The following is a 19,503-nucleotide window of genomic DNA, read 5'->3' on the forward strand; positions in this document are numbered from 1 at the left end:
ATTGAACAATACAGTGGATTAGTTACTGTGGTGAAAAAAGCATTCACAGAATTTAACATTATTTTGGGACACTGCAAAAAAAATTAACATGGATGTGGGAAACTTAGAAGAACCTCAGTTTTCAAAAACTTCCTGGAAACTCACAGTTCCAAAAAGTGGGTTGAGATGGGCAAAATGTTGCTGGGAGTTAGTGATCTCTGTGCTGCCTGGGGCTCAGACAAGGGAGGAGGGAAATGGGGAGCACATTCAGCTGCAGCGTGGAATGAGCTCTTCTCAAGTCTGAGGATCCAATGCTGCTCCTGCCTGGATTGGTCAAACACAAAAACATTTCTTCACTTAGTTCAGTTTTCACCTACCACATGAGGAAAATGAAACCTTAAGTGTAAATTAGAGAATTTTCAAAAAATACTATAGCTCTATAATTCATCAAGTCTGAGAAATTATAAATTATTCCAATAATTTAGTCCAGACCAAGTACAAGCAGTTTTTTAAGTGTGTTGTATCAACACATTCGAACTAAAGCATTCTTTATAGCAGAAAAACAAGATAATGACAAATTTGCACATGAACATTGGTGTCTGACTTTCTTCTCATACAGGACAACTTTAAGTAAAGGGAGAGGAAAAGGAGAGAAAAAATAAAAGACATTTATTTCAGTCCTTCAAACATTTAGGAGCTTATAAGTAATCACACACTGTACAATCATGAATTCAGTCCAAAATGAACACTAGGAGCAAAAATGAGAAGTCAAACATAATCAAACTCTGTAAACAATTATATGGCTCACAGAAATGTGGTATAAAAGCAACTTCATAGAACAGTTTACAAGCAAGGTTCATAGCTTTCTTTAACCAAATAGAGAGGGAAGTCAATGTGAGCAGTCTCATAATACTCACTGAATTGATGGTAATATAACAGCATTCTTTACCCTCTGAAATGACAATGACTCCTCATGAACAACTGAATCTTATAAACAGCTCAGGATCACAGACATATATGTAATAGCAGAGGATGCATACAGCCCTACAGTTACATGAACATTCTTTCTTCCACCTGTGTCAGCCACAAAAGCCTGGGAGCACTGGATGATGTCACCCCATGTGCAGTCCCCCTGTCCATCCTAAACACCAAAATAAAGTCATCCCTTTTGAATCATGTTTCCCTAGCCTCAAGTTCTTCTGCTTTTAAAAATTTGTATTAGGACTAACAAATATGGTGAAATTGTGCTTGAATCTGCTCAAGTGCATTTTCCAAACAAAAGAAATCCTGTGAGTATTCCTGCTCCACAGCTGACTCACATTCAGAACTAAATCCTACACACTATTATTTTATGGCCTTACTTGGAGTCAACATAAAGCTGACTTGCACTTAAATTACCTTCAAATCTCTTTTGGCAAGAACTTTCCATAGTAATGAGATCTATTCTTTAGAGACCAGATTTTTTAACACCAACACCTGAATTCACTTAATCTGAGCTTTTCAGAATCATTGCCATCACCTGCTGTAGATGCTAATGTGTTGCTTCGAGGTGTTGTTGGAAAGTTTGATGCCTCAATTCTCACAGGATTTATCACTTCGAGGCAGGTCCTTCACTTCCTCTCCCCTAAGTACAATAACACACCCACAAATCCTCTCTTCTCAAAAGACTTCAGCCTTCATAGCTATGTAGCTGGGCAGCACTTAAAGAAATAAAAATTTTTCGCTAACATAAAAAATGGTTTCCTCTTTTTTTAATGTTGCAAAGACAAAATGTCAACAATCTTTCCTTCAGGAAAAGGTGGACCGTGAGATATTTTAAATACTTGTGGTGTTACCTATTTCTAAGCGGAATAATTTTTTTCCAAGCATTTGAAGCAAAGCCACTGGGAGGAGGGGACATAGCAGCTGCTCACCAGAACCAAGCAACAGAACATCTAAGAGGAAGAATTAACACAATAAGAGACTATATAATTGAAATTATTATAAATAGGTTATAATACCAGATGGTTGATAACCCGAATTGACAGTTTGTTTTATTAATACAAATAGTTAAACCAAACCATAGTGTTATCACTCACTCAAAAGGTTTCAGTTTTAAAGCATGGCATTGATTAATTAGAACTACACAAGAAAGTCTTGTATAATGGAGTCAGGCCATTAACTTCACTTGGCTGAAGGTGAGCCTTGGGCTGTAAGTTTTAAGTCTCGAAAAGAGCTATATATATTCTCCAATGGGAAATAATTTCCGCACCACTAAAATGCCCACATTGCTCTGCTGAAACAGAGACTATTTAACAGAGCACCAAAACATCCACTTCACTGAGCAGAGGAAATGAAGACTGTCGATTACATATGAGTAAACATTTTCCAGTAACAAGCAGAAATGGTTTAAAAAGTCTTGCTTCTCATGATTTTTCTTATTTATTTAAAAAAACTCCTTGGTTTAATAAAGTTAACATTGTGTTTATATATCAAAAATGCATCAGGTAGAATGCAAAATGGAAAGTGTGTCATTTCTGTGAATGTCAAACCATTGAGTTCCTATCATTTTGAGACACCTCTTGTGTACCTAAAAGGTACAATCCATTTGAAAAAGTGTGGTTGCTCCAAAGATGCAATTACTGCAGCTCCAACAAAATAAAATGAACTATAGGAAGCATTGTGTTCTTGAGGCTTATCTTGCCCTTGCGTTTTAAAATAGGAAATAACAATATTGCATGTACAGACAGTTGCCCAGAGGGTTATTACCCTCTGGGTAACCAGAGGGTAATATATCCCTTTCTATGATAAGTATCTAAGACAAGAATTGCCTTCTGAAGTTGCCTGCCTCTCTCCATGGACAACTTAGAAACACTAGGTGAATCCCATCTTTCTTATAAAGAACTGAGTAATAAGAGATACACAGTAATGGCTTCAGATTTCAGATAAAGTGAGCAATTAAAAGAAAAGTGAACATCATTTTAAATCAAAGGTTATTTTCCAAGTTTGCTCTTCTCCTTTTTTCCCCCCACCAAACAACTTGTTTTTTAAACTACCGCTGTATAATTTAAACTATTGTTTCCTCTTCTTATGTATGTGCAGATTTATCTATATACACACACAGCATACCAAAAAATACATAGAGGAAATTAAATTAAGATATAACAGCATATGTTAATTCTTAGAATAATGAATATCATGTCTCACCAATACATTGCTACCAAGTATTTAAAATCAGTATACTGAAGTATCTAAATTGTTTTCATATTAGCATGGAAAAGAATTACTTTTGATACTAAATCTATTTAGTGCCTCACTTAAATTAAACTTTCCCAGGAGAAATGCTTATTATCTAATCTAAAACCATTAGTAATTCTATCAGAAAATATATATTTGTGAAAAACTGCAATTATATAGTTTTGATCTCATTTAGATAGTTCTATCCAAGCTAAAAAATTGCCAATATCTAGATGGTGAAAATTATTTGACAACAATAAAAGAAAAAAGAAAAAAAAAAAAAAACCAAGCCTTACATAAATTTCTGAATAAATCTGCTCAGATTTAATACAAACCTCATCTCAAAGCAATGAATGTAAAATTGAACTGTGGATGCCTGTTGTAGCAACATGAATTAAACTTATGAATCTTATTCCTCCCCTTCTCAAGCACTTAATTAGTTTTTGAATGCCTAGATTTTGTTTCCCTGAGCTGAAAAATATAAATTGCTTATCAGAAGCTCTATCTTCTCTATCAGTTTCCTCTTTCCACCATTTTTGCTGTTGCTGATGCAGGCTACAGGAATAATCAGTTAGAGGAGATTTAGACACCATATGCTTTTGATCAATTGGAAAATCAAAGAACTGCAATGATTCTTACCTGTTTTCCACATTGTGCTTTGAAAAGGCACTTTTCACATAAGTCTTAAGATATTGTGCTTAATTTGGGTACACATACTTATAACTATTCTCTGATATTAAGTAAACTATACAACAACATTGATATATTGACAATAATTAAAATAAAACAAAAAATCAAATCTTACCTCACTGTAAAGGCAAATTTTAGCAGCCTATATTTTTCAATAGCTTCATTGTTGGCTTGCTGATTGCACAAGAAGCAACAACTGACAGTAAATTAGGGGGAGTGCTGGCATAGCTGATGGCAGTGTCTCTAGCTGGGAAGATGTTTGCACTCTTGAGGTTTAAGCCAACAAAAACCTCACGTCCTATGCAAGGTGCCAAGGTGGGTTCATGTCACATGAGTAGGGACCAGGTGTGGAAGGGATGGGCAGGAACCCTGGCAAGGGCAGAAGCCACATTTACCCTCATCCAGGTGGGCAATTGTCCTGGACAAATAGTTTTTAAATATCTCATTATCATATGATTTATTTCAGAATTATGCCTATATAAAAAACTATTCCCAGCATCTATATTTATATAGCATAAAGCTTCAAAATAACAAAACTTCAGAAAGGAATCCTACCTGCTATATATAAAAAAGAACAAAGAAAAAAAAATACTGATTACTTTAAGCAGCATACTTTTTTTTTCCTAGAAGTCCCTATTGAATCACTTTTGTGACAAACCTCGAAGTTATCAAACTCAGGTTTCTCAGGGATATTGGAAGCACTACCCAATTCCAACAGTCAGTGTACAGCATATAGGAGATATGTGCATTTAGTTTATCTTTAGAAGAAACAAGTTCCACTTTCTAGACATATTTTTGGGTGATTAATCCTAGGTAATTGCTAGGTCCTGAACTCTTCTAGTAATCATTTACCATATCTTCTCAAGCCAGGTATCCCAAATTAAAACTGCGTAATTGATTACGCTGCAAACCTGGCTGCTGCGCAAGTCAGGAGTGCAAGCAGGCAGGAGAGGTGACACAACATGCCACGTGTCTTCTGCCAGCCAGCCACCCTCACAAACAGGAAAGAACATCCAGCAGCAGATTTACCCAGCACTTACAGAGGCTGAAGTAAGCAAAATTCTTTGGTGAATCCCTAGAACTCATCTGTTGCCACCAAGAAGAACCCCAGAGAAGTGGTGAGTCAGCTCCTGGCATCTCCTGGCCTCCAGACTGGGACAAAAGTGATGTTGGTAGATCACCTGGACACGGATTTCAGTGCTGTGAGTGTGCCAGTGTGAGACACAAACCAGTGAACTCAGTTACTGATTGTCTAAAATAAGTTGTCTCTCCCTTCCAAATGGTATCTGACTAAGTTAGCTGCACCAATTTCATGCAGTTCCACAAGGTTTAATTTGGAGGAGAGGAGGCAGTGCAGCTTGGGCACCACAAGCACTTCATCACCAATACAGCTCTGTTCACACACCATTTAAACACTTCTAGCTTTCCAGGATCCTCCCTCCCCTATCAAACTGATAATGTGTTTGATAGGGGAGATTGGTAATCTGTTGGAAACTTTACCTTCATAGCAAGACTATTAAAAAAAAAAAACCAAATACAAACCCAAATAGATCTTAAGCACTCATTATATTCTTATATTATTTTTAATGAGAAAAAAACCCACAACAAACTAGATTAATATTCTAATAAAAAAAAAATCCACTTACTAGTGTTTGCTTGTGGCTTTTTTTTACTCTAACAAAACTGGCAAGCTCTTAGTTTTCTGCAGAAAGTGGCTGCTGTTGTTTTTTTACAGTAGCACAGTTGAAAATACAAAAATTAAATATTAATACATTAATATATTTTCAAGCAAGCTTGCTCATGTTTTAGATCCAAGTTTTTCTTTAAGAGTCTGCTGCAGTTAAAAGATTATAGAATTTAAACACAACAGTAAGATTACCACAGAATCTCTTCTGATTCCAAGCAGTTTTAAAAACTCACATCACAATATTTTTTAAATGCAAAAATGTCACAGAAGTAGTAACTTATTATTAGTACAAATAATTCATGAATTCAGAAGAAAATTATGCAGGAATTCAAAACTTTAGAAAGTGAAAATATTTTCTCCATTCAGATAAAGCAATTGCTTGCAGCAGTTCATTTAAAACCAGTTCCTGTCACACCCACATTAGAAGGACGTTCTTTAAGAGAAAATAAATTGACAGATTGATTCATTGACTAGCACATTTGCAGGACATAGTGATAGAGAGTCATTAATCAAGACTCCCTACTAATGGAAAATCATTTGAACAAAGCACATCAGCAGCAATGCCTCTTCAGTTATCAGGCCTTTCTTTAACCAGCACCTAACCTTGAGGCCACTTTCTCAGTAGCTTTCAGAGCTTCTATGACATAATTTGTTCAAGACTCTTGACACAGTGCAGTCCTTTAGTATCACAACATCAGTTTGAAAATTAAATTAAATTCATAAAGCTGTAAGGAAACAAGGGCAAGGGGGAGTTCTTACTTTGAATGTACTGAAGCAACATGAGTTTAAATTCACCCAAACCAGAAGGTTTAAAGATAAATGTTAGCATTATTTCTTTGTTTCTATTAGTTCAGGAGATATCTCAGCAGGATTGGTATTACTTTAATAAATAATACATGCTTAATTTTGATTTTTTCAGTGTACCTGCCATGCGATTTAGTCTGTCATCCAAACAAGGCTCGTGACAAGTTTGGACAGCCAGACTAGCAGGTGGCACTGATGGACCCAGGTTCACTGACTATACCTGTGTGAACTCTGATGGAGCAACGCTCTAAGCAAAATCAATGGCAGTCTAGAGAACCCTGAATATTGCCAAAATAGGCAGAAAGCAATAGAAATAACAAAAACTGGTTTTAATACTTATTAATGATGTTTCACAGTTAAAATTGAGCACTTTAGTTACAACACCATTTGTAAACTCTGAGGAGTCTCCAGCACAGAGAAGCTGAAACAAGAGTTTAGAAGCAGAACCAGACAAAATGCAAGTTTCCATTGCTCAGTGATGATACAGGAGGTTTCAGTACATGATTTTTGGCAGATTGATTTGGGTTGAGAAATGGAGATCCAGGGCTAGATTTTTCCATGTTTTCTTCTCATTGCCTTTTTTTTTCTATTCCCTCTTTTTTTTTTCTTTTTTTTGTTATGAAATAGAATAGTAATCTTACTTAGCAGCAGCTGATATTGTTTCTTCAAGTGGTTATCTATAAAATATAACACTTAGAAAATACAGGTGGTAAATATAGCAATACCTGCTATGTTTTTTTTAATTGCGAGTTCTAGAATTATTCAGTCTTCCAAGTAAATGAAGGCAATTCTATATTAAAAAATCCTTTGTCATTTTTATAATTTAACATATGGCCTGAAACACTTTTGTAGATGTCCTGACCTTTAATGTTTTATACATTCTCTTTTCAATTACCATAAGCATCTCCCAAATAGCACCCAGCTTCTGTTCTCTACAGCTTCTTTTTCATCCAGTGCTGACTTTGCATATTGAACATCCTAAAAAAAAAATCCTTTCAAAATTAAAATACCATATGAATTTTCTCAATATATAGCAGAAAAATAAGATTTACACTTTTACTGTTGTTTGGCTTTCATTTGGATTTTGTTGTTTGGGGTTTGGTTCATCAGGATTTTTTTAAATCTCAGTGTTTTCCAGCAACCCAAAAAAATCCTATCGAATTTGATATCAGTTGGTCTAAAGCAGAATGAAGATCAGAAGGCACTCTACCACAGGCCGATATACAAGTTTGAATTTAAAATACTTCTTCCTTTGAAAGAGATTCTATTTCCTTTCCACACTGTGCCCTCTAAAAGCCTGACTTAATTGTAATAGGACACCTGTAATAGGTTTCCCTGGTCTATCTAATGGGGCATAGGATATGGGAAAAAACTAGAAATATTGTTATCATTATTATTTTACAGATTTTAAATACATACTACTGCTTGAAAATTGCTTTCTCTCTTGCAGGGTTTGAATTTGATGAAAATCTAGATAGCATTCTGCAAGCTACTGTGGTAAGGGTAGAAAATCCTCTACGTTTCACATCCTGTGTGATGGCATTCAGTTCATTTCCTGATGCCCACCTTAGCTTTCTTCTGGTTAGAAAGAAGCAGTGGAAGAACTTGCTGGCCATTTGAGAGCCTGTGCAAGCCTTGAGTGGATACAGAAGTGAGAGGAGGATGAGGACACTCCTACACAAGGTACATTTTCTTTGCTTGAAGATTTGTTCTGCAAAGAACAGTTCTAACAAGAATGCCAAAGCAGTGTTTTTTAAGTTGTCAGGAAAATGTATAATGATATTTCTTAAACAACTGAAGATGTCATCAAACCTTTTTTTTTTTTTTTTTTTTTTAAGTCTGGTCTCAAGGAAAACACTGCGGATTAGAATGGATTTTATTCTCCTGCTGATGGACACAGCAGTAAAATGGAAGGAAAATGTAGTGGAGAAGACATCTGCAAAAGGAGACATAATCCTGCAGTATTTACACATATGGGATAGACAGTTTTCTCTGTTTAAAGAAGTTTGTTCTTCCATGAGACTTGTCACAAAGCCCTGATTTCATGATGAATCAGTGCTCACCCAGGATTTATAAACAGGCTAAGAAATGTATGGCACATTGCTAATAAGAAAAAAGAAAAAGGTCAAATCTGCTAATTTGACAAATACAAAGCTTGGTTAGAGAGCAATGTGGAACTCAATAAATACTCAGGGCAATTCTTCACAGACCAACAGGTGCTGGATAACCCATCAAAAAATATCAGGTTTGTCCTCTCAAAATTTGCAGGTGGAAACAAGCAAGGTGATGCTTTTTTTGCTATTTAACTGGCTTCCTGGTTTCAGAGTATGGTTACTACCTATGAGGTGGAAAATTTGAAATGCAAAGTCAGCTGAAACTGGTAACAGAGAAAATGTGCTACATGGCTGTCCCTTCTCAGTGTAAACACTCATTTTCACCAAAAATAATAGTAACCAGTTTTGCTGGTGAACATCTCTATCCACTTACATGGGATATTTAAACACATCCTTCTATTACCAAGTGCACTTCTACAAACTGCATTGCTTCTATCTTAGTTCATTACAACAATTAAGCATGTAGTAAGAACAGCCTTGACTAAATGCCTTATGGCATTAGGCAAATTAATATTTGCCTCTTCTATTCTCTTTACTTTTGTCACTACTTCTGCATCCTCTATGAACTCTGGAGAAAAGGAAAGATACCTTTCATATAATATATTTTCTAACTAAACACTAGATGCAAACTGAGGGTAACAAAGATTTACAGGCAAATTTTAACAGTGGCTGAGCAACTATTCCAGATAGTTCAGTATCATTTATAACCAAGCATAAGAACCATATCTGAACCCTCAAAAAGGACAAAAGTGAGAGAGTGAAGATTTAAACCTCAATTTCTTAACCTGATTTTTGGAGAGGAGACTGGGCTACAACTTATGCTGTGTTAAGGAGTAGTAAGTGGAACATTCTGATACCCAAATTTGGTTTGTCAATGTGTTTAACCAAATTAAAAATGAATGCTTTGCATTTCATTGTTGTATGTCTAGACACATAAGCAATAATTCAGTTATAATATGAGGAACCTTGCTTTCAATACTATTGATTAAACAATACTTAACAGCGCTCACAGATACTATAATGAGATTAATTCTAGGCACAAAACACAGAAGCAGCACAAAAAAACAAAACTGAAAAATTATTTCCAAATATTTTCTCCAATTAATTTTTTATCTGTTTTTCATAGTCTATTTGTAACACAGTTACAGCTATCTTCAGAATTTTGTGGTACATATCTGACCAAAAAGAACATTTGGTTGGAATCTAATTTGAACTAAACACACTAAATGAAGGTGAAGATGCTTTCAAGTTGACATGAAAGATAACATTTCAAGTTGTGTATCTGAATTTTTGCACAGCTCTAAAATCATCCAAAAAGAGAAAAGTTCTATACAGTTTTTTTCTGAACTTAGGTTTCAGTTCATTCTCTGAAGCATTTAATATAAATGTACAGAATCAAACTCACCACGGACATGGAAGAGGAGAAGTATATAACATGTTTGAGACAGCTGTATATCATCCCACTGGTAGTCCATTATACCATCGGCTGATGAAAGATTTTGCCATAACCCTAAAGATCTTTAAAAAAAAAAAAAAAAAAAAAAAGAGAAGTCAAGAGATAATCACACACTGAAGAAGTTAAAACTGAATACTCCTTATTTAAAATACAGTTTCACAGCTGTTTAAAGATTACTTTTAAAACAACAGTAACAAAAGAGCCTGTTACACATCATTACCATCCACCAAGAAGTGGATACATATTCTCTTACAACCACTACAATGGTATTTGGTCAGATACTTCATTTGCAATTATTTTATAGATTTTTTGACTTCCAGCAGACTTTACAATTCACATCTTTTTTTCAGTGTTTTTTTAACAAGGACAGTTGTAAGCATTGGCATGTTCTCAAGAGAGTATTTTTCAAGTGCTATTTTCCTTCTCATTTCATTTATGCAGGACTCTAGCAGACATTTTCTACCAAAACACAAAATCCACATGCCAAAATTATCAACTAAGGTGGATATAGGGAAGACCACTGCATGAGAGCAGGCAGCTGACAAAGCCAACACCTCTAATACAAGATACAGTACTCAACCTGTGTTAACAGCATATGCAGAACAAGGGACACCCACCACCCCATCAATAGCAACTATTAATTCCTTGTTTCTCTTTTCCTAAACACAAAGGCCAGAGTGCTACAAAGCTTGGCTGAGGATCTGATCCCAGAGTTGCATTTTTAAAAATTGCTGATGGGTAGAATGATAAGAAAGATGGGTTCTAGGCCAAGTGGCTGTACCGCACAGATGCAAAAGCCAATGGAGCTTCACTGAAAAAATGTATATCATCAATTTTCAGGAATCCTGTTTTCTCCCAATTAATCCTTAATAGGCATCCCTGAAAGGATTTTTATACAGAACCATTTTTTCATGGTTCCACAAAGTTCCCAGAAACTGCTACAATTTAAACTGAAACACTGTCTCAAACCAGAAAACCTGACAAATTTGGGGTTCTTGAGTTTTGTGGTTAGTTTTTGTTGGGGCGGGGGGGAGAAGGGGAAGGGGCTTGTGTGTTGGCTATTTGTTGTTGTTGTTGTTGTCTGGTTGGTGGTTTTTTTGGATTTTGTTTCCTCAAAGCAAAAAGAGATGGGAGGCTTCCACCACTCAAGATGTATCTCATTTCAATAGATTGAATTCAATCAGATTTAAATATTTCCTCTCAAAAGAGGCTTTCAATTTTTTTAATTATATTTAATGTCAAGTCTTTGGTTAAAAGAAAGTTAGGATTAAAGTGAAAATGTGACCCCAGCACAGTGGTTTCTCTCTCATGGAACTCTTAATAAAGTCAGATGTGCTAAAACACACTTCTCATCAGATAGAGAATGAGATTTCAGGGATCTCTCTGAAGTGAGAGATTATTACATTTTCTATAGAACTGCAAAAAACTAAAAGCTAAGAAATTGATTCTCTTTTTACCTTTTAGGCAAACAATTTGGGTAAAATGAATATAATTTTGTGACATTTTTCCATGGACTATTTTTGTCTGCATCAATCACACTTTTCTTTTGACTCCCTCTTCTGCAATTTTACATCTAAATTCTGTTGATAATTTAAGGACAGTAACATGACCCTTCCAAATATTAAACCCTCCTACTCTGCTCTTCTCCTCTAAAAACCCAATAAAAATACTGAATGATGGGTTCAATTGAGTGTACATCAGTAGAAAACAATCATTCAAATAGAATAATCAACTCATATTCAGATTTTTTATACAGGGGAATTAAATTCCTAATTTTCCTAGACATGAGAGTATTTTATCATGGTGGAGACCAGCATAAAAATCAAAACAAATATGCTTGGGAAAAGGCATTTTACTCACATATAATAGTTTCTGTTGTGTGCGTTCTAAATATCTTTCTGTACTCATTTTCTAAATCTCTTTCAAAGGGCAAAATAACTCATTTTCAAGTACAGTAAGGCTATTTTCAAACAATCAGCAACTTTTAGCAGGTCCTACATCAGGCTGCTTATTGGTGCTGCATCTCACATCTCTGCTATCTTTTTAGCACAAATGAACAGGAGTGAGGAATTGGTCCAATACAAGAAAAATATGTGAAAAACTTGTTCTTTTCTTTTAAGGCAGGTCTGTTTTCTCCCTTTAGAATACTACTGAACCCAAAAGAATACTGTAATGGATGCAGAATGCAGGGGTAAGCACAGAGAGAAGATAAAGCGCCTCACCTGCCACGGTTACTACTGAAACGCACGTCAAAATGCTCCCTTGTTTTGAAAAAGTATTTTAATGGTAAATACAGTATTTATATGAATATATTAGTATTTCAAACCTGTATTTAATGTTCACAGTTTTGCTGTGTCAATGCATGATGCACTACAAGCTTTTAAAATTTTAGGCTTTCTAAAGGCAAATTGAAATTCATATAAAATGTGAAAAATGTGTAACGGAATCAATACAGGTATTTGGAGTCTTTTACAGGACATTATCTTTCTCAAAGCCTGCAAGAACCATATCTTTATTATAAGCTCTTTCCATACTTCCTTAGATAAAGTGATCTATTTGTTATTTCATTCATCATTTTCAGCTGTGCACCTATGACAAGGCACCAGCCTAGCTCTGCCAAGACACTAAGGTGGGCAATCAGACATTTAGTTTTTCCTTGAACAGACTTAGAATTCACTGAAGGACTTCCTTCCAGGTGATGAAAGAACTAAAAATCCAGAACAAAACAAAAAGCCCTAAACAACTTTAAAACTAGGCAAAAATCTGTAAAGTCCAGCATTTAAGAAAACTGTGAGGAGAAAATTTCTAACTCTTCTTAGTTATTTCCTTTAAAAAAATAGAAAATTAATGTGAGAAATCAAGAGTCTTTTTTTTTTATATTAGCATATCTTTCCTTTACTATAAAGCAGTATATTCCACAAAAATTTTAGGAACTTTGCAGATTCTTCTTCACAGTGTGAGAAGTTATAAAATGTAGAAAGCCATTGATATGTACAATGAAAAGGGCCTGGTAAGGTATCTGCTGCAGTTGCATTATAACTTCTGAAGAATGACACTTCTGTTTAACTTCTGTCTTAACTTGGAGGTAGAAGCTGCTTAAAGTGAATGCACTCACATGTCAGTGGACTAGCTTCACAGACATGATCAAGCACTGTGACTCAAATACAAGGGAATCGACTTACTGCTGTCAAGCGCAAAGTTATTAAAACCTTTTAACAGAAACCCCTGACCATCATTCAGTCATATGACCGAGGGGTTTGTCTTGCAGGATTAGATTCCTGAGTTGCACTTAAGGGTGCTTTAGTGACCAACGTAAAAAGCTGGAAATGGTGTTTACACATTCTGCTGACAGCCTTAATCTGTCAAGAAGATGTCTGCAGAGCCAAAACAATACAAGTTTTGGCTATCCTGTGGTATTCTAGCTGCCCATAAAATAAAAAGCCATAAAAAGACTTTGATGTTTTCAAATACTTTCCAAACATGAAGAAAAAAAAATAACCTTCACAAGGACTAACATCATTGTATGTTTTGAGTATGCACAAAACCAAATAAGGTATTATTCCCTACAAAGAGGCTGTTTTAAGAAAGCAACTAAATATTAACCAAAGTAACAAATCACCTGAAATACAAACAACTAAAAGTGTGCTCACTGTGGCCAGAGACTTAATCTTTTCCTAGAACTCAGGTGTCGCAGGTGGACAGTGAGAATTTATTTGTGACTTCTCTGCTGGACACAAGACAGAGTCTCAGAATTACACAGAAAACAGCAGTCTCTGTGCACCAGCATTATATCGGGACCACCCATCCCCTCAGCCAACTCCTGCAAGATCAGCAGTGCTCCAGCAGAGCCCCAGGCACTAACACTAGTACCCCCCCACCTCAGCACCAAGGGCAGCCTGCTTTGAGAGCACAACCTCCACAGTCTGTAAAATACAAAAAGAATGAATCTGAGAATGAAGTAAAACTTCTCTCCTAGACTGACATCTCAGAAATGTGGAAAGAGTTTCAGGCTGTGCATGTCTCGCTGTCATTGCCACAAAAGCCTTTCCAAAAAACAGCAATTTCCTGAGTGTCTTATGCAGCTCCACAAGCACTCAGATGGAACGCAAACTAGCAATTGATTTCATTAATTAGAAAAGTTGCTTTGAAGGAACTGAACATTACTGACAGAAGCAGTTTGCAAGCATTGTTCTCTAATGAAATCCAAACTGTCATTTCAACAAAGGCAAAGGGTTTTTTTGCTAACAAGCAATGCACTGGAAACTAATTAGAAGCCATAGGTACATAGCTGTAATTCATACTCAGTGAAAGGCTAATCTCAAATAGCCAATTGCGAATGGCTCAGCTTGTACAGATAAAATTAACAAGTCACTTGAGCACCCTTTATTGTCAGCTTATACAAGGCTGTCCCAGTGCTGCTTATCTGAAAGGGCAGAGAGGAATGTGGTCATTCCCAAGCCTGCCTCCATTGCCCTGCAGGCACCCCACCAGGCCACCATGCATGCTGGAGACACGCCTGGAAGCTGGATACATGAATTTCCAGTCCTTAAAAGTGTAACACTGAGGAGACCATTTTTTGTACCCGCACCTCCAATTGTAAGCATAATTCTTGACTCCTTTTTTCTTTAAATCGGTCAAACCAGTGATTACAACCTGGTATAACATAACAAAAAGAAAACACAAAAACCCAACAGCGCTGCCAGCTACACGCTGTGCAAAGCAGGATGGATACACCGTGTTAATGCACACAGGTGCTAAAGAACTTTCATGACAAAAACAAATAAGCTACATGTCTTTTTCAATCATGGACTATATTCAAACTGATTGCTATTTATACAGTTTTCCTTATTTAAATGAAAACTTCTCATCAGGTTTAGTTCTACTAAAATTTGCATCAACAATATGCTAAATGGCAGTTGATATTCTAATACACTGAAAAATAATTATTTACAAAATATTAATTATTTACAAAAAACCTGGATGCATTTGTCCTCTTAAAATAAGCAAAATTGGATTGTATTCAAATGACCAAGAATTCTGGCCCCTTACAACTAATACAACTTATTTTAATCAAATTTTGTTTTATGTTATGAATATGCAGCATTTTAAACTGTGGAATAGCACATTATTGCTTGAAACTCTCAAGTTTGTTTTTAGAGTGAGACCTCATAACCACAACATCTAATGAGTCCTGATAAATGATAACGATAATGTGTCCTTTGGTCCTTAAACAAACTGTACTAGCCACTGACCTATATTCAAAGTTTAACCAATTCACCTTGTACTTGAAAGAAAAACAATCTCCTACGAAGAGGAAAAAGAATATGATCTTACATTAAAATACTATTTTCCAAAAAGAAAAAATGCAGAAACAAAATGAGCAAAGCTGCATTTGAAGCACAGTTAATTAAAAACACATCTGGCAGCATGCATTTGAAAAAAAAAAATGAATTCTGGTTATTAGCAGCAGTATTCACCTCCATCATAAAGGGCAGCCTGCTCCGAGGGCAGATGTTCTAAGCTGAACACAAAAAGATTCAGATGGCATCAGAGGATGAAATAAAAATTTTGTCCTGGATTCACTTCACTGTTTTAGATTGTACCTGTGTCTTACTGTCATTGCCACAAAGACCTTTCTAGAAATTGGCAGTTTCCTGAATGTCCTATGCAGCTATACAAGTATCCAGAAGGAATACAAATTAACGATTTTCACAAAGAATTGGCCGATATCAACTTTCCAAACAATGGATTTTCACTCAAAGGAAGAAAGGACTATTTACTTGTGACTTCTGAACAGTGAATTTTGCTTGTAGCAGAGTAAGTGAAACTATGAAACAGAATTTACATTTCTCTTGCATCTTTCTTTGCTTTATTCTCATAGAGATCCCCCCCCCTTTCTACATTCTCATTCAATGTCTGTAATGACTTTAAGGCTACTTGCCTCAACTCTTCAACACTGTGAGATATATAAAATTATTTATGATTATATTGTAAGTTATTAAAAATTTCTAGTAACAAATTGTTTAGCAAAGCAAGTATTTGTATCCTCATATTATATTAACTAAATAATATTTTCAGAAACTGGCAAAATTCCCATGCAACCTGCTGTGCTACCTAACACTTAAATGACCAGTTTTTCCGTACAATGATTTCTGTATAAAAATTAGCTCCTTTTGCCTGTGTGAGATATGAATAAAGTAGAAAAACAAAGAAAAAAGTCAGAAGTGATGGCTTGAACATATATTCTAGCATTTAGCAATAACAGTTCAATAAAATGTAAAAAGAAAAAAAAAATTACTTCTTAACCAGGAAATAATCCTTATCCAAGAATGATTGTGGATGGAGTCTGAAAGCAGAATCATCTTACTCCTACAAAGTAGCAAAGAGGTTGTGCTTAGCATGTGCCCCAAAACCAATCCTTTAGGGAACTGGTGGTGGTTAACAATAAACAATAAACCTCTACACAGACCAGCCGGTATTATCATTTGTTAAAAAAAAAAAAACAAAACACAAACAAAAAAAAAACCCAGACATTAAATACTCCCTATGATATATTAATTACATTGTAATAAAACTTCTCTAGGAGAAATCAGGTTGTAACTGCTTCATGGCAGCTCCTCCTTAATGCACATCAACATCAGCACCGTGGATTTGGACTCACAATTGAGGGGATAAGTTTGATTTTAACCTCTTCAGAAGTCATTCATTCTCCTCTACAGTAGTATGAAGAAAACCCAAACTGGTGCAGCAAATACACACTATATACACGTTTTGGAGTTACAAAATCTGGAAACAATCCTGTTTCTTTGAAGCAAAGGTAAAATTAAGGAAGTGGGGTAAAGGCAAGTAGACAAAAACCCGTGAGGATCTCAGACAGGATCAGACTAGAAACATAGGGATGCTTCCCAAAGGATGCAGCAGGCAGCACTGGAGAGGAAAAAAAAGAAAATTAAAAACTGTTTGGAAGGCAATCAAAAATTGTTGGTACAGCATTTCACCTGCTTTGTTCATGGATGACTTACTGAACATTTGAAATGTTGATTTACCCTGAAGCTTGCCTGTGATGTTCTAATTCACAGGCCACTTGTTCAGAATGCAAGTTTTAAGGAGAGAGAAGATAAGAACTTAAAACCATGGAATACAGGAACCAAGAAGATTACTCTTTGTCTCCTGGGGAATGGAGGCAGCTGCCCATTTGGCAGAACTTTTTCCTTACAGGGACCAAAGACATAATGGAATACCTGAGATAGGGTCATCAAATTCTCTCATTTCTAGAACAACTGTATTGGAAATAGTATCCTGAAAGTAGGAGTAAAATCACAAAAGATGAAAAGAAAGTGAGTTATAAAATTTCATTACTTTTTTTTTTTTTGAAAACACTATTTCAAAATCACTTAGGACCACGTAATTTTTTTTAAATTAATAAGACACACAATATTCAAAAGAATTTGAGGTAGCAGAGAATATTCATCAGTTCACAATATTCTTTAAATTGCTGAGCAAATTATTTCAGGAGATGTCTTCTGTTACTAAGGCATAAGTACATATTGTACAAATTCCAGATAACCAAGTTATATTACTGATTTCTATATGGGTGATAAAACACAATATTTAAAAACTTATTTTTATTACTGTTTTAGCATAATTCTTATTTTAACTTAACCCCAAGCACACAGAGAGAGAGAGAAAGAGAGAGAGAGAGAGAAGGATAATAAGCAACCTTTTCCCTCAAAATTCTAGTGCTTTCCTAAATAAGATGTTGTGAGCCAAATCTTAATATTCTGTTTCTGCATTATTATTGCACTGTTGCATTGTCTAGGAAGGTCCTTTTTTCAGGAAATAAGAAGGGACAGAGAATAGGTTTTCTGCTAATATGATCTAAACAAATAAGATAAAGAATTCAGATACTACAAGGACGTACTGTTCCCTGCTATGTGGTAGCTTTATTAGTAATAATTATGAGACTAAGTTACACACAAAAATCATTCAAGAGAGATTAAAGGCTTATGCTAAACTTATAAAAGTTATGACCTAAAGGCTAACCTTCAGATATTAAAAAAAAATTTCCAAAAGGCAAAGAAGAACATGCTATATTTGGAAAGATAATCACTTCATAAATTTTAGGCAGATGTCTGAAATAGGAAACTGTTGAAGAGAGAGAGCATGAAAATGTAACACTTGCTATCACTTAAAAGCTAAGTCATCAGAGAGGAGAACGATTTCAAGACTGGAAGAGGCTTAAAAGACAGGCTGGAAGAGGCTTAAAAGACAGGCTATTGGGTTTTTTCTACATTCTATTTCAAAATCCATGAAAAAAAGAACAAAATAATCAAAAACAAACAAACAAAAAACCACCAGAATAATTCAATAGAAAATCAAAGAAAAATGTTTCCATTAAAGCACAATGTTCTTCTTTGGTCACAGTTTATCCCTTATTATCCATAATCATTCATACTACCCCCAGAACCATACAACCTTTTAACTGCTTTACACAGAATAGCAGGATAATTATACTGAACAAACCCTACAAAACTGTGATCCTACAAGAGCACAAAACACTTTTGCAACTGCTATCAAAAGGGTAAGGGGGGGAAACAAAAACCAGCTATGACTGATAGAATACTAGAAACCTACAATTAATTCCAGATAATAATTACAGTGTGTTTATTGTCTCTCTTTTTTGTTTTGTTTTTTAAAAATCAGATTACATGTAAAATGAGACTTGAATTTCATTCAGTCATATTCCAGAACATGCGGTATTCTGGAACTACAACTTTAAGAAAACCTCAAAACTGTATTTTGTTGGTTTTGAGGGTTTTTTTCCCCCTTTAAGAGACATGCTTTATGTATGGAAGATGATAAACATATTGTTTTACCAACTCAAATAATTTTTTAAAATAATAAAGCATTCTGAAAAACTAGTCCAACTTATGAACACACTCAAAAAAATTGCTTTGTTTGTTTCCAAAGAATAAGTTATAGAGGTGGATGGGGGGATTTTTTTTTTTTAATTTAGATTAGTGTTTGATTAGTTTTGTCCATAACAAAGAGTCAAATTCTTGTTAAAAAAATTTTAATAACTATACTTGTTTTAAGTCTTTCATTCACATCAGTATTTCCCTACTGCTGTTATTTTTAATAAAAGATGATGCTATTTCTAGACATTCTTCATAGTAAGTCTGTTGAACTTGGTGTCCATTCATTTTGAAATAAAATCAATAAAAATCAATACTATCTACACCTGTATCTGCAACAGTACATGACAATTCAGACATGGAGAGATCTAAAACACAATGTCTTTTCCCTCCAAGTAGAATTAACCAGCAATTCCTCAACACTCTGGTGACAGAGAATTGTGTTTATATTTTAGATAGTGACCATGATAAGCCAAACATTAATGACTTTCTCTTTCCAGGCAAAACAAACCATTTTTGTAGCAGAGTTTGTTTCTCCAAAGGTTTCTAACAGACATTATTGGTAAATGTATGTGTTTAATCTCATCTTGAGGAATTTGTGCTGAAGTTCACTTTGTACATCCAGCCAAATGAAAGATTTTC

The 19,503-nt window shown here is 35.1% G+C and overlaps 1 protein-coding gene across 21 annotated transcripts in view; it reads right to left on the bottom strand.

The window, feature by feature from the left end:
* CHRM3 (cholinergic receptor muscarinic 3) overlaps window positions 1-19,503 on the bottom strand; it is a 267,267-nt gene that overhangs the window by 178,588 nt on the left and 69,176 nt on the right. For 9 of the 21 annotated variants that reach the window (XM_085576760.1, XM_085576761.1, XM_085576759.1 and 6 more), the window contains one exon: window positions 9,896-10,008. The exons of 1 other annotated variant lie outside the window; for it this stretch is intronic. In XM_085576760.1, the coding sequence (XP_085432886.1) occupies window positions 9,896-9,927 (32 nt within the window). In that variant the 5' untranslated portion in view covers window positions 9,928-10,008. 11 more of the 21 variants (XM_085576752.1, XM_085576750.1, XM_085576749.1 and 8 more) reach the window with 6 other exon arrangements.

The sequence above is a fragment of the Lonchura striata genome, chromosome 3, assembly GCF_050655825.1.
Source record: "Lonchura striata isolate lonStrDom1 chromosome 3, ASM5065582v1, whole genome shotgun sequence".
NCBI classification, from domain to species: domain Eukaryota; kingdom Metazoa; phylum Chordata; class Aves; order Passeriformes; family Estrildidae; genus Lonchura; species Lonchura striata.